Source organism: Euprymna scolopes, chromosome 29, assembly GCF_053919585.1.
Source record: "Euprymna scolopes isolate OS-2025 chromosome 29, ASM5391958v1, whole genome shotgun sequence".
Lineage (NCBI taxonomy): Eukaryota > Metazoa > Mollusca > Cephalopoda > Sepiida > Sepiolidae > Euprymna > Euprymna scolopes.
Window position 1 is genome coordinate 64,845,052 of NC_136510.1, and position 15,953 is coordinate 64,861,004.

The following is a 15,953-nucleotide window of genomic DNA, read 5'->3' on the forward strand; positions in this document are numbered from 1 at the left end:
ATTTTTTTACGTTGGACTTGAAGACGACCAAATTGTAATCAGCTGGAAAGCAGGCAAACAGAAGAGAGTTACACAGTTTTAACAAGTTTTGTTCATGGAATCTACGTTTAGGTTAAGGCACAGATAAACAGTGGGGGAAATTTTTGATAGGGGTTTCAGCTAGATGAGTGTTTTTCATGAAAGTTTGGCGAGATGGGACCATAGATTGGAGCTCAGACAAGCACTTGCCATGAAAATAACGATAAAGCAGAGACAGGGTCACTAGGCTATGAAGCCTATTTTGAACTTTTTCAAAGCAGAATAAGTCCTTTCTAGTCCTGCTCAGATGTGGCAGCAGTACTCCATTCTTGGACATACCTGACTCTTATATAGGTAGAGAATTGCATCAGCAGTGAGATATCTATTGGAGTAGTAGAAGGATCTCACCATTTTCCAACGACATTGCCAACAGATTTGATGTACGTGTTCCATTTCAGATCAAGCAAAAGGTCAAGCCCAGAAGCTTGTAAAAACATGGTCCTCCCCAAAATGGAAGCCATTCATTTCAATTGATGCCAGATGGGGTTCAGAGATAGAAGCTTGGTTTTAGATGCATTAAACGTAACCAGCCACCTCTTTCCTCATGTGCTCAAAATCAGAGAAGAGAGAATCAGAAAGAACTTAGTCATTTACAATCTTTGATGTGTTGCCATAGATAATAGTGTTGTCAGCATAAATATCTATGAATGATCTTAGAATGTGATTTTAAAGATCATTGATGTAGATCAGGAAGACAGTTGAGCCCAGAATGGACCCATGAGAGACTCCAGCATAAATACTGATTTCTGCCTGTTAATTACTACTTTTATGAACCTATCAGAGAGAGATTCTTTAATAATTGAGAAGACATTTCCAATTATACCATGGCTGGAAATTTTGTGAAGTAGACCTTTATGCCATAACCTTTCAAAGGCCTTTCATATGTCAAGAGCAATTGTCCTAAAAGCGAGCTTCCATCAAAAGATTCACTAATCCTATGAGATATAACTGTAAGCACATCTGCTGTGGATATAGCAGGATGGAAACCATATTGCATGTCCTTAAGAAGGTTATTTTTGCTGAGGTGGTTGACTACTTCTCTATTGTTTGAATGTTTTCCAGTGTGTTGGGAAGCAATTCTCCTTAAGACAACGCTTAAATAGCTTCGTAAGTATGTGAGATAGTTCTAGTTGAAGCTTTTTGAGCACTATAATTGGAATGCTGTCAGGGCCAGTTGCTTTACTGGAATCAAGGTTTTTGATTAGCCTAGCAACATTATGCAGAGATATTTGTATGTCGAATAGTATTTTCTGATACAGGAAGAAAATGCGGAGTTGACGACCTTGGTCGCATAGGATAGAATTAGCTGCAAAGTTCTTCGCAAAGAGTTTGGTTTTGTCTGATGCTGCTTTAAGTTTGTCAGCAGGGAGGCGTCGAGGTTGTGAGAATACAGGAGCACCTGTGGTCTCAATATGATGAGCTCTTGAGTGAGGTGGTTCACTCACAACAAAATTCAAGTTAGTTAAATCCGGGTAGGAGTTTAATAATGTATGATATGGATCATCGGCAGAAGCGATGAAAAATAAAGGGCTGATAGATATGAAGTTCGATTTTGAACCCATGACGGAAAATTCCGTATTAGCATCTATCAGCTGTTGTCTGCGTATGTCAACTAATAGACAGAAAGTCCACGCCTATAATGGGATAGGGCAAATCAGCTATCGTAAAAACCCATGTAAAGTCTCTACGTAATTCCAAGTCAAGGGAACGAGAAATTTGATCGTACGTGGGAATAGACAAGTGATTTACCGCTTGCAGCGTGATGGATGAAACTGTGGTTGTCACCTCCTCCAAGCCGGTCGGTTGAGGACAATCGTCGACCTCGGAACCCTTCCACTCTAATTACAGCAGCCTGAAAACGACCCGACTCTGGTGGTTTACAGTTCACTATTTTCGTCCTTCCAGTGACCACTGCTGGTGATAATTCTTAGCCATCTAAAGTTGCTGGTATGGGAAAGTGACAGAATTATCGGCTGATCGTCTGTCATTGTGTACCCTCCTAACGACAAACATCGATGATAAGAGAGCTGTGGATTTCAGTGTGGTGAAAAGAAAATTAAAACAATTCCACACATGAATAAACAATGAATCTAAATTTATTCACAATAGTAATGTTCTTATAGCGTTTCAGAGTCTTGAAGTTAATCGATGTGTAGCTATTCTGAGAATATGCACAAAAATGGCGGCTTGTAACTTCGGTCACTCACGGTGGCTAGCCAAAAGTTAATTCTAGTTGTTTTGAGAAATGTTCTGAGTTGAAATAAGGCTGTCGGTAGTTGAAGAAACGTGTTAGTTGTAGCCCACTCTGCTAGATCTTAACACGGAGCTGATTGAGTATCAATCTCATCAAACTCATTTTTGGCTGTTGTTGAGTATATATACACATTCGTGCCTGCCATTTGGACGTCACGAGTATATCTTCCTTTGTTTAAAAAAACTTGCTCATCATTTGATCTCCTGAACTTTCTTTTCCAAAAATAAACAACCGCTTCGCTTCAAGACTCTGATCTTTACAAACAATAAATATTTGGGTACATAGTTTTTTTTTATTATTAACCACAGAGAGTCATATGATGCCCACATTTTTTTTTTTGGTTATTTGGTTATATCAACCCCATACCCATACTTGGTTACAGCGGCTTCTCGGTGAGGAGTTTCAGTGGCCAAATTCTGCAAGCTGCTCCTGTATCAACCAAGCAACGCGCTTGGGATAAGGAGTCAGTGATAAAATAGGCATGGTTGTGGGAGGTCTGTGGAGAATGAGCTGTGCTCAGTTCTCCAGATGATCGTTTCCCTGGTTCAAATATGAACAGGGCATTGTACAGCGCCGTGCGTCCTTGCCAAAACGACTATGATAAAAGCATAGTCCTGGCTTGCTAGAGTGACGGCGGTGATGTGGGGATGGCCAACAGCTTTGTAGCGGCGTCTGGGTGATTGTGATCTGGTCACACTCAGCTTTCTCACTTTCTGATAAGCCGCTCGAGAGCGTCAAATATAGCCAATGAAGTGGCTTCTTGACTTGTGTCCCTAACTTTGGCTGAGAGTGTAGAGACTTCAGCTGCAGTGGTAGGACCCTTGGTAAAGTCCATAACTTTATCTGCCGATGCCGCTATAACGTCGACAGAGTTTTTTTTCAACATAGGCGCTAAAATGGCTTTCACCTGTGCCGGCAGCCTCGAAAAGAAAAGCTGTTTTATAAGGGCACTGTCAGCAGGGACATCTTTAGTTAACTCTCTCATTCGCTGGAGTAGCTCACTAAGCAAACTGTCTCCCAAGAGCTTGTTGTGGACTAACGTTTGGAAGCATTTTTTCGCTGACACTGACGTCCGGAGCAGAACCTCCCATTTTATCGAGTCATATGTGGAGTTAGGAGGGGTGTGAGTGACCAAGTCTTTGACCACTGGCATCAACGACGCAGGGAATGCACTAAATAATATCGGCAATTGCCGATGCTCTTTAACATCATTTGCTGAAAAATATGACTCGAGCTGAGTGAACCAAACTCGGACATCACCCGAATAAGCAGGCAAGGTGGTAGACATTAGATTAATAAGTAAAATGAACAGACCAAAAAATCAAAAGTCGAAAAGTGAAAAAAACTTCTTTAAAGAGATATGAATGAGAGATAGAAAAACGAAGGAAAATAAGTCAGAAGAATTACTAGTAAGATAAAAATAAATAATAGCAATAGTATAGGAAAGGAAAGATTTAAGAATTGTGTGTGTGTGTGTGTGTGTGTGTGTGTGTGTGTGTGTGTGTGTGTGTGAAAAATGAAGTGAATACTGTACTTACAGTGTAGTTGGCCCTTAAAAAATAAATAAATATTTTTGGAACAAAGTTCTTCAGTTTTTTTTTTGTTTTTTTATATATATATATATATATATATATATATAAATATATATATTTATATATATAGTTTGAGTTTGCTGCATTGAAGGATGTAGAAGCTGGTCTCTTCGGTTAAGAAAATGGAAGGTGAAATGTTGTCTTCCCGTGGTTGATGAGCACATAAAGAAAAACAAACTATTTGTAAACAAAATGCTTTTCGCATTCTGTTTTTTGTTTGTTTTTTTGTTTGTTTTTTTTTGTTTGTTTTCCGGGGTTTTTTTTAAAAACATAATTCTTCAGTATTTTTTCTTTTTTTTTTTTCGATATTTTTTTTTTTTTTCTTTGAAGAGAGAGAGACAGGAAACCCGTTTTAAGAAGAGAGAGACGGGAAACCCGTTCCGAAGTTTTTTTGTTATTGTTTTCTTCTTCGATTTTGAACGTGCTGTCGCTGTTTGTATCGGCGATGGAAAAGGAAAGGAAAATGACTAACTTTGTTGTTGTTTTCGTAGAAGTTCTTTTCGTGAAAAAAAAAATATCTCTTCCAGTCTTTCTGCCTGAGTAATCACAAAGGCAGAAAGACTGAAAGAGATATTTTTCTTCTTCTTGTCGTTTTTTTATATTTTGCTCAAAAAAAGAAATGCCGCTTTGTAATCAAAAGGTCTGTGTTGGTTTCAGGTCACAATCTTATAGGAGGGAAATGTTGTGCATTTCTCTCCTAATAATTACTTAAATAAACACAAGGCCAAACGACATTGCTTTTAACAAAACAATAATAAAGGGTTTATTTAAAAAAGGCGAGATTATATCTCAGACTGAAGAGAAAGAAAGAAAGTGTAAATGTCCGTTTGAAGGTGTCGTCTGCCATCAGACTGCCGTCATAAACATGTAGCAGTGGGAGGGGTGAGTGAGAGAGGTCTGTATAGGTCGCTTGCTGGCGTCTCTCTGGCGATCACAGCCGAGATCCCAAAGGGCTAAAAATAGTCCTTAAGGGGACAGCTCAAATCAATGCGCCCTGCCAACCGATCGGTCAGTGTGGCCAAGTCACTTTGGCACCGGGCATTGATCCGCTTATAGTAAATAGTTTGTTAACTGCTACAATCTTACTGGCCTGACTAGGCCACAGTGGAAACAACCAAGCTAAAAAAAGGTCTAAGCAAAATTCATCCCAAAGCAGTAAAACTGAAGCTAGCCTGCCAGGACACTATATGGAACAATGTAAGCAAATTTGGGCATATTGTATTGATTTGTAAATATAGGTTCTTTTTTAATAATTGCCATAAAATTTTAACCATAAAATAGTATTATAATCTCCAAAAAGCCTGCAAATTTTTATGTAGTTTTGTCCATAAAACCAAACATACGAGCATTTCAATATTTACTTTGGCTACAAGTATATATATATATATATATATATATATATATATATATATATATATATATATATATATATATATATATATGTGGCTGTCAAAAAGTGTAAAAAGTAGGCTTTGGATGATGAATGATCCTCTGAATATGTGACCTTAAGGGCAATTATCACATAGCACAGTACACAATTCAGGTCATTAGCCTTCCAATGAGCCTTCATTTGTTGAATTCTGATTAAGAGTCACTGAAATTTCAAACTTATAAAATTGCTAAAAAAAGGTGATATATATATATAACAAGCACAAATATAATTTAATCTGGACATTGACACATCGTGCCCTAATGATCTGCTCGCCAGAAAAATTGGATGAGGAATTAAATACAATTACAGATGCTTTGCCCAATAATGGGTATCCTTTAGATGTATTTGAAACCACCATTAAAAGGAAAAGAGCAGATTTTTTACGAACAAAACCCAATATGGTGGATAAATGTTCGGTTTATATCCGATTGTCGTGGTTGGGGAAAGTAAGTGAAAAATTCACCAAACAAATTAGTTCAACTGTTGAAGGATGTTATTTTGCTTCAAATGTTCGTGTTATGTATAATACAAAACCATTAATGGCTTCCAATAAAAAAGATGTTCATCCCCCTCATCATATTAGTAATGTCATTTATTCATTTAAATGTGGTTGCGGTGCCGACTATGTAGGTCGAACGTCTTTAAAATTGGAAAGTCGCATACAACAACATGTACCAAGCAAAATCAGGAATGGAACATTCCTACCTACCGACGTTGTAAACAACACATATGGATTCGCTATAACGGAACACTTTATTAAATACCGGGATTGTGCAACAAACTTCAGCATCGACTCTTTCTTTGTATTGAGTCGAGCTCACTCCGTATATCATCTAGAAGTCTTTGAGACTGTTCACGTTCGCCTTAGGAAGCCTTCCCTTTGTAAGCAAAAGGACTGCTTGTTGGGTTTGAACGTGATCAGCCTCTAAAATTCATCCCTATACAATTGCTGTTGTTCCCGTCTCTTTTTTAGATTTTATCATTAAGGAAAACAAATTACTAAAAAATAAATCCCTCGATTCCAATTTTGATGAGTGAAGGCGAAACATGTCAATTGACTCGTTTTGATTTTTTTTTTCTCCTCTATTTCCCTACTTTTATTTTTTTAGTCGCTATCCATTTTCCTTTTCTCCTCAGTCTTTTTTTTTTTAATATAAAATGAATTCCGAAGGGATACGTCTTCCCTTAATAAAGTTTTGTACCCCCAAGAAAATCATGAAATATATATATATATATATATATATATATATATATATATATATATATATATATATATATATATACTAGCAAAAGTACCCGTCGTTAACTGGGTTCAAAAACAGCCTACAGAAAATGGACTCTGATTTATGGAAGTATGATAGGTTATGAAAAGGAAGGGTTGTAAAGAGATAGCTTCGAATTTTGAGGTATCAAAACCAAAGCAAGTATAATGAAAGTATAAATAAAAGATAAACCCCATAATTTATTATACCATACCTGTTCACACTGAAACATTTATCACAATATTCTGTGGATCTATATTAAAAAACCTTGTTAAACTTTGTGACATATTTACATTCTATGGAGGTCAGGCGTGAACGAATACACAATAATTTTATTATACCATATTTCTTCAAACTGAAACATAATTATCAAAGTATACTTACGCAAATAGATATGAAAAATCTTTGTTAAAGTTTATGCCATATTTCCATGGAGTGCAGGCGCGAACGCAGACCCCACAATTTTATTATAACATCCCTATTCAAGTTGAAACATACTTATCAAAGTATTCTTATGTACATCTATATAAAAAAAAACCTTGTAAACGGTTTTTTTTTCATTTTTTATTTCCATACTTTGGGGGCCAGGCGCAAACGCAGACCCCACAATTTTTATGAGCCACCGTTCTGTCAGATCAAACATACCCATTCCTGATCCTCGATACATCTTCTATCATTATATGTAATCAGTTTTTTAAAATAGTCAACCATATAGGAGCCTATTCGTGACCACACACACACACACACACGTTCAGCTTTATATTATAGATATATAAGATATATATATATATATATATATATATATATATATATTAGTGATATTTATATTATAGATATTATAGATATATAAGATATATATATATATATATATATATATATATATATATATATATATATATATATATATATATTAGTGATGGGACGATTCCAAAGTTTTTCCCGATTCTAATACAATTACCATCTTAGAGTCCTGATTCCGATTCTTTTAAAATTAATGAATATTTAATGGGTGATTTGTTGTTTTTTTGATTTTTTTTTTTTTTTTTTTGCAAAATTTGAAATATCCTGCTAATTTCAATTTATATTTTTTTCTCAAATGTTTTCCTTGTAATTGATTGAAAATTGTAAGACAAGAAAATATTTATTTTGATTTTAAAACAAAGCCAGATTGTATCAGTTCATTGCTAGTGTACAAACGTGAAAGTTTTCATAAACATTTGAAAATAGTCGTCGATTTGTAAGCAAATTGAGAAAACGATGTAAGAAAATAATATTTAACAACGCCCCCCCCCATTGTTATGAACGAATTTCAAAATAATGTTACTATTTAGATAACCATTTTTAACATGGGGAGGGCATGGACTTTGTTTACTATTCTGTGCATTCTCTCTATGAATGAAAAAATTTTATTTTAATGATGAAAAATTGGTGGGTTATTAAATTGATTTGCTTTGCTGTAAACAAAAAATAAAACGAGATGCAAAAAATTATAATAATAATAATAATAATAATAATAATAACAATAATAATAATAACAACAATAACTAACGGGACCTGTGGAAATTCCACAGGGGACTGATTCATATGTAATATATTGATGTTGGCATTCTGCATATATTCAGCGTAAATGGAGATGCTCTGATATTATTGTAGCTATTTTGTTAAAACTGCAAAAGTGTTTATCCAAGCTAGCAGGGACGCTTGGCATGGCCAGGTTGTAAAATATGCTTAAATATGATATTTTAATTCTTGCAGATTTCGTATATCTTATTATAGAGTTATTGTTTTATCGATTTTTATATATTATAAAGTTGCGATTTCCCAAATAAAAAATATATCGATATAACTTGGGTTCATCAGATTGAATCAAAACTGAATCCCAAACTTATGAAGAATTCTTGATAAAATTATTAATAAAAAAAATAGATTATTGGAGTGCCATTAGCTATAATCGAAACAGAAACCAAAACTTATAAGGAATTCTTGGTAAAATTTTTTATGACAAAAATAGATGACTTAAGTGCCATCAGCTATAATCGAAACTGAAACCAAAATTATGAAGAATTTTTAGTAAAATTATTTATTAAAAGAAACGGAAGTACGTAATTAAACGACACGGATGTAAGTGTGACACAGAAAATAACGCACATGCTATCATATTAATATATAGATAACAATACTACTACTGCTTCTACTACTACTACTACTACTACTAATAATAATAATAATGATAATAATAATGCATCAATTTACGTTCAGATGGAACAAAGTTTTACTCAGTGACCGTATTAAATTTAAATAGTTAAACTTATTGAAAATTAAACTAAATCTCCCTCAGTATTTTCTTTAATTTTCTATTTTTGAGCGATTATCAAGACTCCTAAGATGTGATCCCTCATGTCGAACATTATTTCTTGTTCTCACGTAACACTCGACACTACTTGCTTTTTACTGAATAAACGCTTTAAAATAAGTTAAACCACAAACAACTTAGCCAACTAGGTAGAAAAATCGATTTTGCTCTTTTTAAAACAACAGTAAATAAGTATAAATATTTTTTAAAAAATATATTATGCGGTTTGAAGTCTCTTTTTTTAACCGAATAAACGTTTTGAATAAGTTAAATTACTAAAAACAATCAGCTAGGAAGAAACCGAACAGCTTCTTTTTTTTTTTTTTACACAGTGGTCACCACTTATCAAGGTCCGGAAGTCACTCAGGGATAAGGGTTATTGCAAGTACATTACGTTAGTGTGGAGATTTGATGAAGTGTTTACTTAAGGGGGCGGTTCATTAGGAATTTGTTAACGTTGGACTTGAACACATCCAAGTTGTAGTCAGGTGGGAAGCAGGCAGACGGAACAGAGTTCCACAGGCATGCAGTTCTAAAAGAAGCTTTGTTCATAGAATCCACGTTTTGATTTAGGCACAGATAAAGAGTGAGGGAAATTTTTCACAGTGGATTCGGCTAGACGGGTGTTTTTCGTGAAGGATTGGCGAGGGGGGACCAGATATTGGAGTTCAGACGAGCACCTGCCATGGAAATAACGATAAAACAAGGATAGGCTCGCAACGTCTTCTGTGGGAGAGAGGTTGCAGGGTAGAGAAAAGGGCATTTTTCTGGAGATATTTCATGTTGAGGTTTTGGGATTTGTAGAAACAGGTCGGCATATTTGGTTAGAGCAGTACAGAGAGGGAAAGTAAGAGAGAAAAAGACAGGAATTTTTTTTTTTTTTGTAGCACACGAAAAGGTAAAGCCGTAACAATTACCCACTAGTATGGCATCGAGAGGCCCCACCAGAGACTATTGCATGGTCCAGATACACTCACCAAATGGCAATGCAGCAGTCCCAGTACTTTGTGCCTGCTGATAGGACAGCCTCCTTAGTGGTTAATCCAAGGTTCGGGTCCCTGACTATCAGCCCAGACAAAACGTTTACCTCCAGCATCCTTACTAGTGACATGGCCACAAGGACAGACATAGAGACAGAAAAATTTCCGAGATCTCAGACTACTGTTCACCAAGTACTACCGACCTTTAAGCAGCTTTTTCTTCACCCTTTGTCAGAAAAATTACTCATTGAATGAGGACTGAGGACAAAAAAGGAGAAGCGAGAGTTACTGGAGCTGCCGATAACACATCCACTGTATTATCTACTCTCCATTTAAAAAAAAAAAAAAAGGTAGGAGGGGAATGGGTACAAGTGACTTATTTATATCTAAGTAGTAAGTCCGGTGCTAAGTTATCAATTCAGGACACTTTTGATGATAATCTCCCTGTCCCATATTAATGGGTGGAAGTTTGACGTTATCTATCTCGAGTTTGAATAATGGAGCTTGACTTTTATAATTAAAATCCAATAATTAACTTTTATCAATTTGTAAAGTCGGCTTAATATTAATTTACATTCGAGTGTAGATAATTATTCAAGGTTTTAATTTAGGAGGTTCGTTTTCATAGGTGACTTTTCCTTTGCTAATGTCACTGTATTATATTTCGAATATATTAGAAAATAAGACTAACTATATTAGATGGTTTGATTGGCTAGCCAGGAAGCAAACATTTTCAATATAGGCAAGCTTGCAGTAATAGTATATATTAAGTATATTACTTAAATAAAGTCCTAACTTTATCTACTCTAATCGAGAAAAATAATTCCCGGCATTATGTTTTGTTTTTTTATCACTAGTTTACTTTGTAGCATGGGGGGGGGGGGTGACGAATAAGACAAGAAATAGATACAAATAAATACAAATACATAAATAAAACAAGAAAAACAAGTTTAAACAAGGTAACATGAAAAACATTTAGGATGAATGTTAAAAATACTTAACATCCGTTTGCCATAATAGTCCTGCGTCTTTTTGCCAACTGGCATGTTGTCGTGTCTTTCTAGAGCATAAGAAGATTTCTATTTCCGGATAAGTAATCTAGGTAATAAATCGATTTTATCTTTTTTAAAAGAACAATAAAAAAAATAAAAATATTTTGGTGTAGTCTCTTTTAAAGATCATATCTCCTTCAAGAACGGTCATAAAATGTGTTTTCAATCGATATTTATTCAATAATAGACCAAGTTTCCTACATAGCAAAACAAAAGTTTTCCATAGACGAGTTTTCCAAGTTTTTCGCGGACTATCCAAGATTTTGATAAACTCATAGGAACTATTCATCTATATTTTTCACTTGCGTCCAAAGATGAGCATCATAAAACTTTTTTCAGAAGAAGCCGATGACAGACACTGGCAATATATAGCTGGCGCCAACGAAATTTACCCCCCACCCCACCGTCCTGAGCATTTAACCTTTTAATAATCAAGTGAACTCCCTCGGATGGGGGTATCTAGACATTTCGCTAATAAGAGCGAAAAGTTTACAAAGGGAATAAGCAAGTTATCTCTCGGTAAATGACCAATAAATAAAATAAATTAAGTTCTGTGAATCCATGTTGTGATTTATAACCCTTCCGTGGCCCCTTTCAGTCTTATGTTGTAAATGAAAAACTAATAAAAAAAGCAATTCGTGCTTGTCTCATTTTTTATTGTCAAAATTTTACCGATTCCGATACCCCAAATAGTTCCGATTTTTCCGATTCTGATTAATCGTCCCAACACTCACTCATATATATATATATATATATATATATATATATATATATATATATATATATATATATATATATACACTTGTAGCTAAATTGAATATTGAAATGATCATATCTTTGGTTCTATGGGACGAAACTACATTGAAATTTGCAGGCTTTTTGAAGATTATAATACTATTCTATGATTAAAATTTTATGACAATTGGTAAAAAGAACAAAAAAAAACAAACATATTTTCAAACTAATAAAACATGGCCAAACATACTTACATTTGTATATATAGTGTCCTGGCAGGTAGCTTCGGTTTTGCTGTTTCAGTTGTCTCTCATGTGGCCTTGCCAGGCCACTAATAAAGATATACCACCTATTTTGGCAATTTTATAAGTTCAAAATCTCAACAACTCTTGATTAGAATTTAACAAATGAAGGTTCATTTTACTAATGTTTCAATCATAGTCATTTGTTTTCCTAGTTTTGTATACGAATTACAAAATATCTGATATTTCCCCAAAATCTCAGGACTTGATGGAGGGGAGATTAAAAGTTGCTGTCATGGTGTCAAATAATCTGAAATGACAGCAAGGGAAGACTTGATTCCAAATATTTCTCAAATGTTATATCTCCCCTCTTTCGTTTTCATACATAAAGTAAATTTCACAGTGTATAAGGATTATTTGATACTGGAGATATTCATAATCGTACCCTATTTCTAAAAGAGGGGAGATATAACATATCTGATATTTCCCCAAAACGTCTGGCCTTCCTGGAGAGGAGACTAACACTTGCTGCTATTGTTTAAAATGATCTGAAATAACAGAAAGGGGAGACTTCCCTCTTTGGTTTGAATACATAAAGTAAATTTCACAGTGAAGAGGGGAGATATAACATATAAGAATATTTGGAATCAAGTCTCCCCTTGCTTTATGACACTATCGTTCCCAGGGAGAGTTACTTGGTTGAGGAATGTCGTAGGACCATAACCAGCTCCTCGGGTTTTAGACACGATATCAAATGATAGGCACATTGAAACAGCAACAAGTTGAGATGCCATCGGCTATAACCAGCTGGCATGGGTCGCTTCTTGAGGCTTTATTGCATCATTACAGGCAACATAGCAGGGACCGCATGCTGAAGTTGAATGCTTGTACAAAAATAGTGAACAAATGCATTTTTATAAAAATATATAATTTATTTTACATTTAACACTGGTGGAGCACACCCACTGAAACCTGGCGCATGCAGCCAAACTGCTATCTACGTCTGTTGTGTAAGAGATGCAAGCTTTAACTGTTTAAAATGATACAATCATATTTAATTCTCTCTTTCAATGAAGAAAGAGAGAGAAAGGGAGTGAAAGAGAGAAAGGGATAAAATGAGAGAAAGAGAGTTAGACATAATGTGTGGATATTGTTTTGTTTTTTCAAATTCAGCTACCCGCATGCCAGCCTGACCTTTCTCGAATGATTTTTATAAACACTTGTCTATCAAACCTGGTTAATATATTCTAACATTTTCAAAATCACAAAGCACCTGCATGACACGTTTTCACTTCACAAATACAGAACAAGTTAGGCACAAAGTTTATTAATGTGGAAGCCCCCAGCTCCTCCAAAATGAAAGTTACGTCATTGTGCCACAGCTTTTATTTCAGCTCATTTGAAACCATAGCAGTTTTAATCTCCCCCTCCATTAAGGCCAGGTTTGTTAACACTTCAAGGGGAATCTGACTTGTCTGACTGGGTTTCGCATGCAGTACCTTTTTTATAGGTGCCAGACCGTCTCCAGCAAAAGCTGTCAGAAAAAATATTTTGGAAATTCGCATTCTCTGAATGCCAATTGAATGAAAAGTCAACACCTTTGTCACATGGGGTGCTTTCAACCCCGTCCATGAAAATTACTAAGTTTTGCTATTCATGGTATAACATTTGTGTGGGTGTAGATAACAGATGTATGCACAATTGGAACGCTCCTTGTCCAGCCACTCTAATGTCTGTGGCGAGTTGCTACAATATTATAGAGACACATTCGAAATGAATTTTCCTGTTTAGGGCAGAATTGAACCATGATATTTGACTTTTGAATTTTAAATTTCAATTCAAGCCATTATATAAAAATAATTTGATAAAATAGGTTCTCTACAGTTCAATGCAGACTACAATGTATTATGGACTATGTCACTGCAGGAAGGTCTGTGAAGTTTCCTCCCAGTTCACTGCAGTGGGGCCCCAACTACAGCAGGCAATCAATCGATTTGATTGAAAAAGCGGCAATTTCACTTATTTCAATGACAATAAAAGTATGGTGTTGAATCTCATTCAATCCCGGGCAACGTCGGGTCTCTCAGCTAATATATATATATATATATATATATATATATATATATATATATATATATATATATATATATAAAAGAACACAATAAAAGACTGTAAATAATAATTTACAAGAATTTATTGTTCGAGAGCATACTTAAAAAGAAATATTAAGATTTCCTTAATCCGGAGTTTCAAAGAATGCATTCTCATCAGAGGAAAGATATTAGCAGATAATTATTATAGCAAAGCTATGAATTTGTTGGTACTGGCATAAATTGAAACTGCATCATATGAAAATTAATAATATATGCAAAATAGTTAGTGTAAAGAGTTCATGAAATGGAAAAAATAAATAAAATAAAAATGCAAAGATATGCAGTGGTTAGCTTATTCCAAGAGGCGAATTGTTTATAAGATTCAATGTTCTCATAAGTAGTCCAATTTTTAATGTTGAAAAAAACGATCCAAATTAAAAATCCAAAATGAACGTAATCCAATTTTATTTTATTTTTAACAATTTTTTTTCCATTTCATGAACTCTTTACACTAATTTTTTTGTAAATATGATTAGTTTTCATATAATGCAATTTCAATTTATGCCAGTACCAACAAATGGATAATTTCCCTATAACAATAATTTGCGAATATCTTTCCTCTAATGAAAAGAATGATTTCTTTAAAACTCTGTGGATTAAGGAAATCTTAATATTTCTTTTTGAGGATGCTGTTGAACAATAAATTCTTGTAAATTATAATTTATATTCTTTAACTGTGTTCTTTAAGATAAGCTCTATGTCCTATTTCGGTTGTATTGAGCTTTTTTATTTTATTGGGATTACAACATAAATATTAATATTTATATTTGCTTTAAGTTTACAGAAGCTTTTGGCTTGTAAAGTTATTTTTTACTTCTTTATTTTATATATATATATATATAAAATAAAGATTAAATGGATTATTTTATATATATATATATATATATATATATATATATATATATATATATATATATATATATATATATATATAGTAATTTATAAAATATATATGGCGACTAAGCTACACTGAATATTCCGCGTTTCATCCATTCTAGGACTCTTCAGGCTTATGCGCGAATTCTGTGGTTGTTTATCGTTTTTATATGCTCCTCTTCTATTGAGATTTTAGTTAGCCAATCAGCTTTCTAGTATCCACCGCGCCCTTCCTATCAGCCAATGGGCATGCATTTATCGGACAAAGGATCTGTTTTAAAACTAGGTTAGTGGTTTTTTTTTATTATTGTTAGTTTATATATAAATATATATATATGTGTACATACATATATGCACACACACACGCACACATATATATATATATATATACATACATACATACATACATACATATATGTGTGATCGTTTATGTATATTCATGTTTATTTAATTTATTTATTTGTTTATTTTCTATTGTTTTTGTTAGTTTTAAAACTATTTTGTATCGCTATCCTAGAGTAAATTTTATCTTGTGAACACAGTTATTTGCTATTTCTCTTCTACAGTTTAATAGATGTTGGGGTTCTTTAAAGTACAGGATAGCAAATTTTTCATGAAGGCATAATCTACATGGGTCGTCTAGGTCTATGCCTTCATGAAAAATTTGCTATCCTGTACTTTAAAGAACCCTAACATCTATTAATGAAATCTTCAGTTGTTTCATAAGAGATTTTTTTTTGGTTTGAATATTTAAAAAGAAAAAACAATAAAAGCCAGACATTTTTCTATCCATACAGAATTATTTTTCCGGCTAGATTGAGATTACCAAATTATTCTATTTTGTGAGAGTTTGTTCTTTTTTTTTCTAAACATATCTAGAAGTGTTTAAGGGCAAATAACTCTAAAAAAAAGTTTTTAAAAAAGTCGATGTTAGAAATAATAAT

General features: G+C 34.0%; 3 protein-coding genes across 5 annotated transcripts in view; 1 reads left to right on the forward strand and 2 right to left on the reverse strand.

The window, feature by feature from the left end:
- LOC145252669 (uncharacterized) overlaps positions 1–15,953 on the forward strand; it is a 151,321-nt gene that overhangs the window by 87,164 nt on the left and 48,204 nt on the right. The gene's annotated exons all lie outside the window — the stretch shown is intronic.
- LOC145252672 (lysosome membrane protein 2-like) overlaps positions 1–15,953 on the reverse strand; it is a 160,772-nt gene that overhangs the window by 71,684 nt on the left and 73,135 nt on the right. Inside the window, exon 1 of one of the 3 annotated variants that reach the window (XM_080112460.1) lies at positions 3,871–4,392. The exons of the other annotated variants lie outside the window; for them this stretch is intronic. The gene's annotated coding sequence lies outside the window, so the exon portion shown is untranslated. Of the gene's footprint in view, positions 1–3,870; positions 4,393–15,953 lie in introns of those variants that run through there. 3 annotated transcript variants of the gene reach the window in all.
- On the reverse strand, positions 3,039–3,620 carry LOC145252338 (uncharacterized). The gene has a single exon (XM_080111742.1). The coding sequence runs from the start codon at positions 3,618–3,620 to the stop codon at positions 3,039–3,041; it is 582 nt and encodes a 193-aa protein (XP_079967868.1).

Coding starts and splice junctions, on each gene's coding strand:
- LOC145252338 (XM_080111742.1), bottom strand. CDS start 3,620: ATGTCTACCACCTTGCCTGCTTATTCGGGTGATGTCCGAGTTTGGTTC.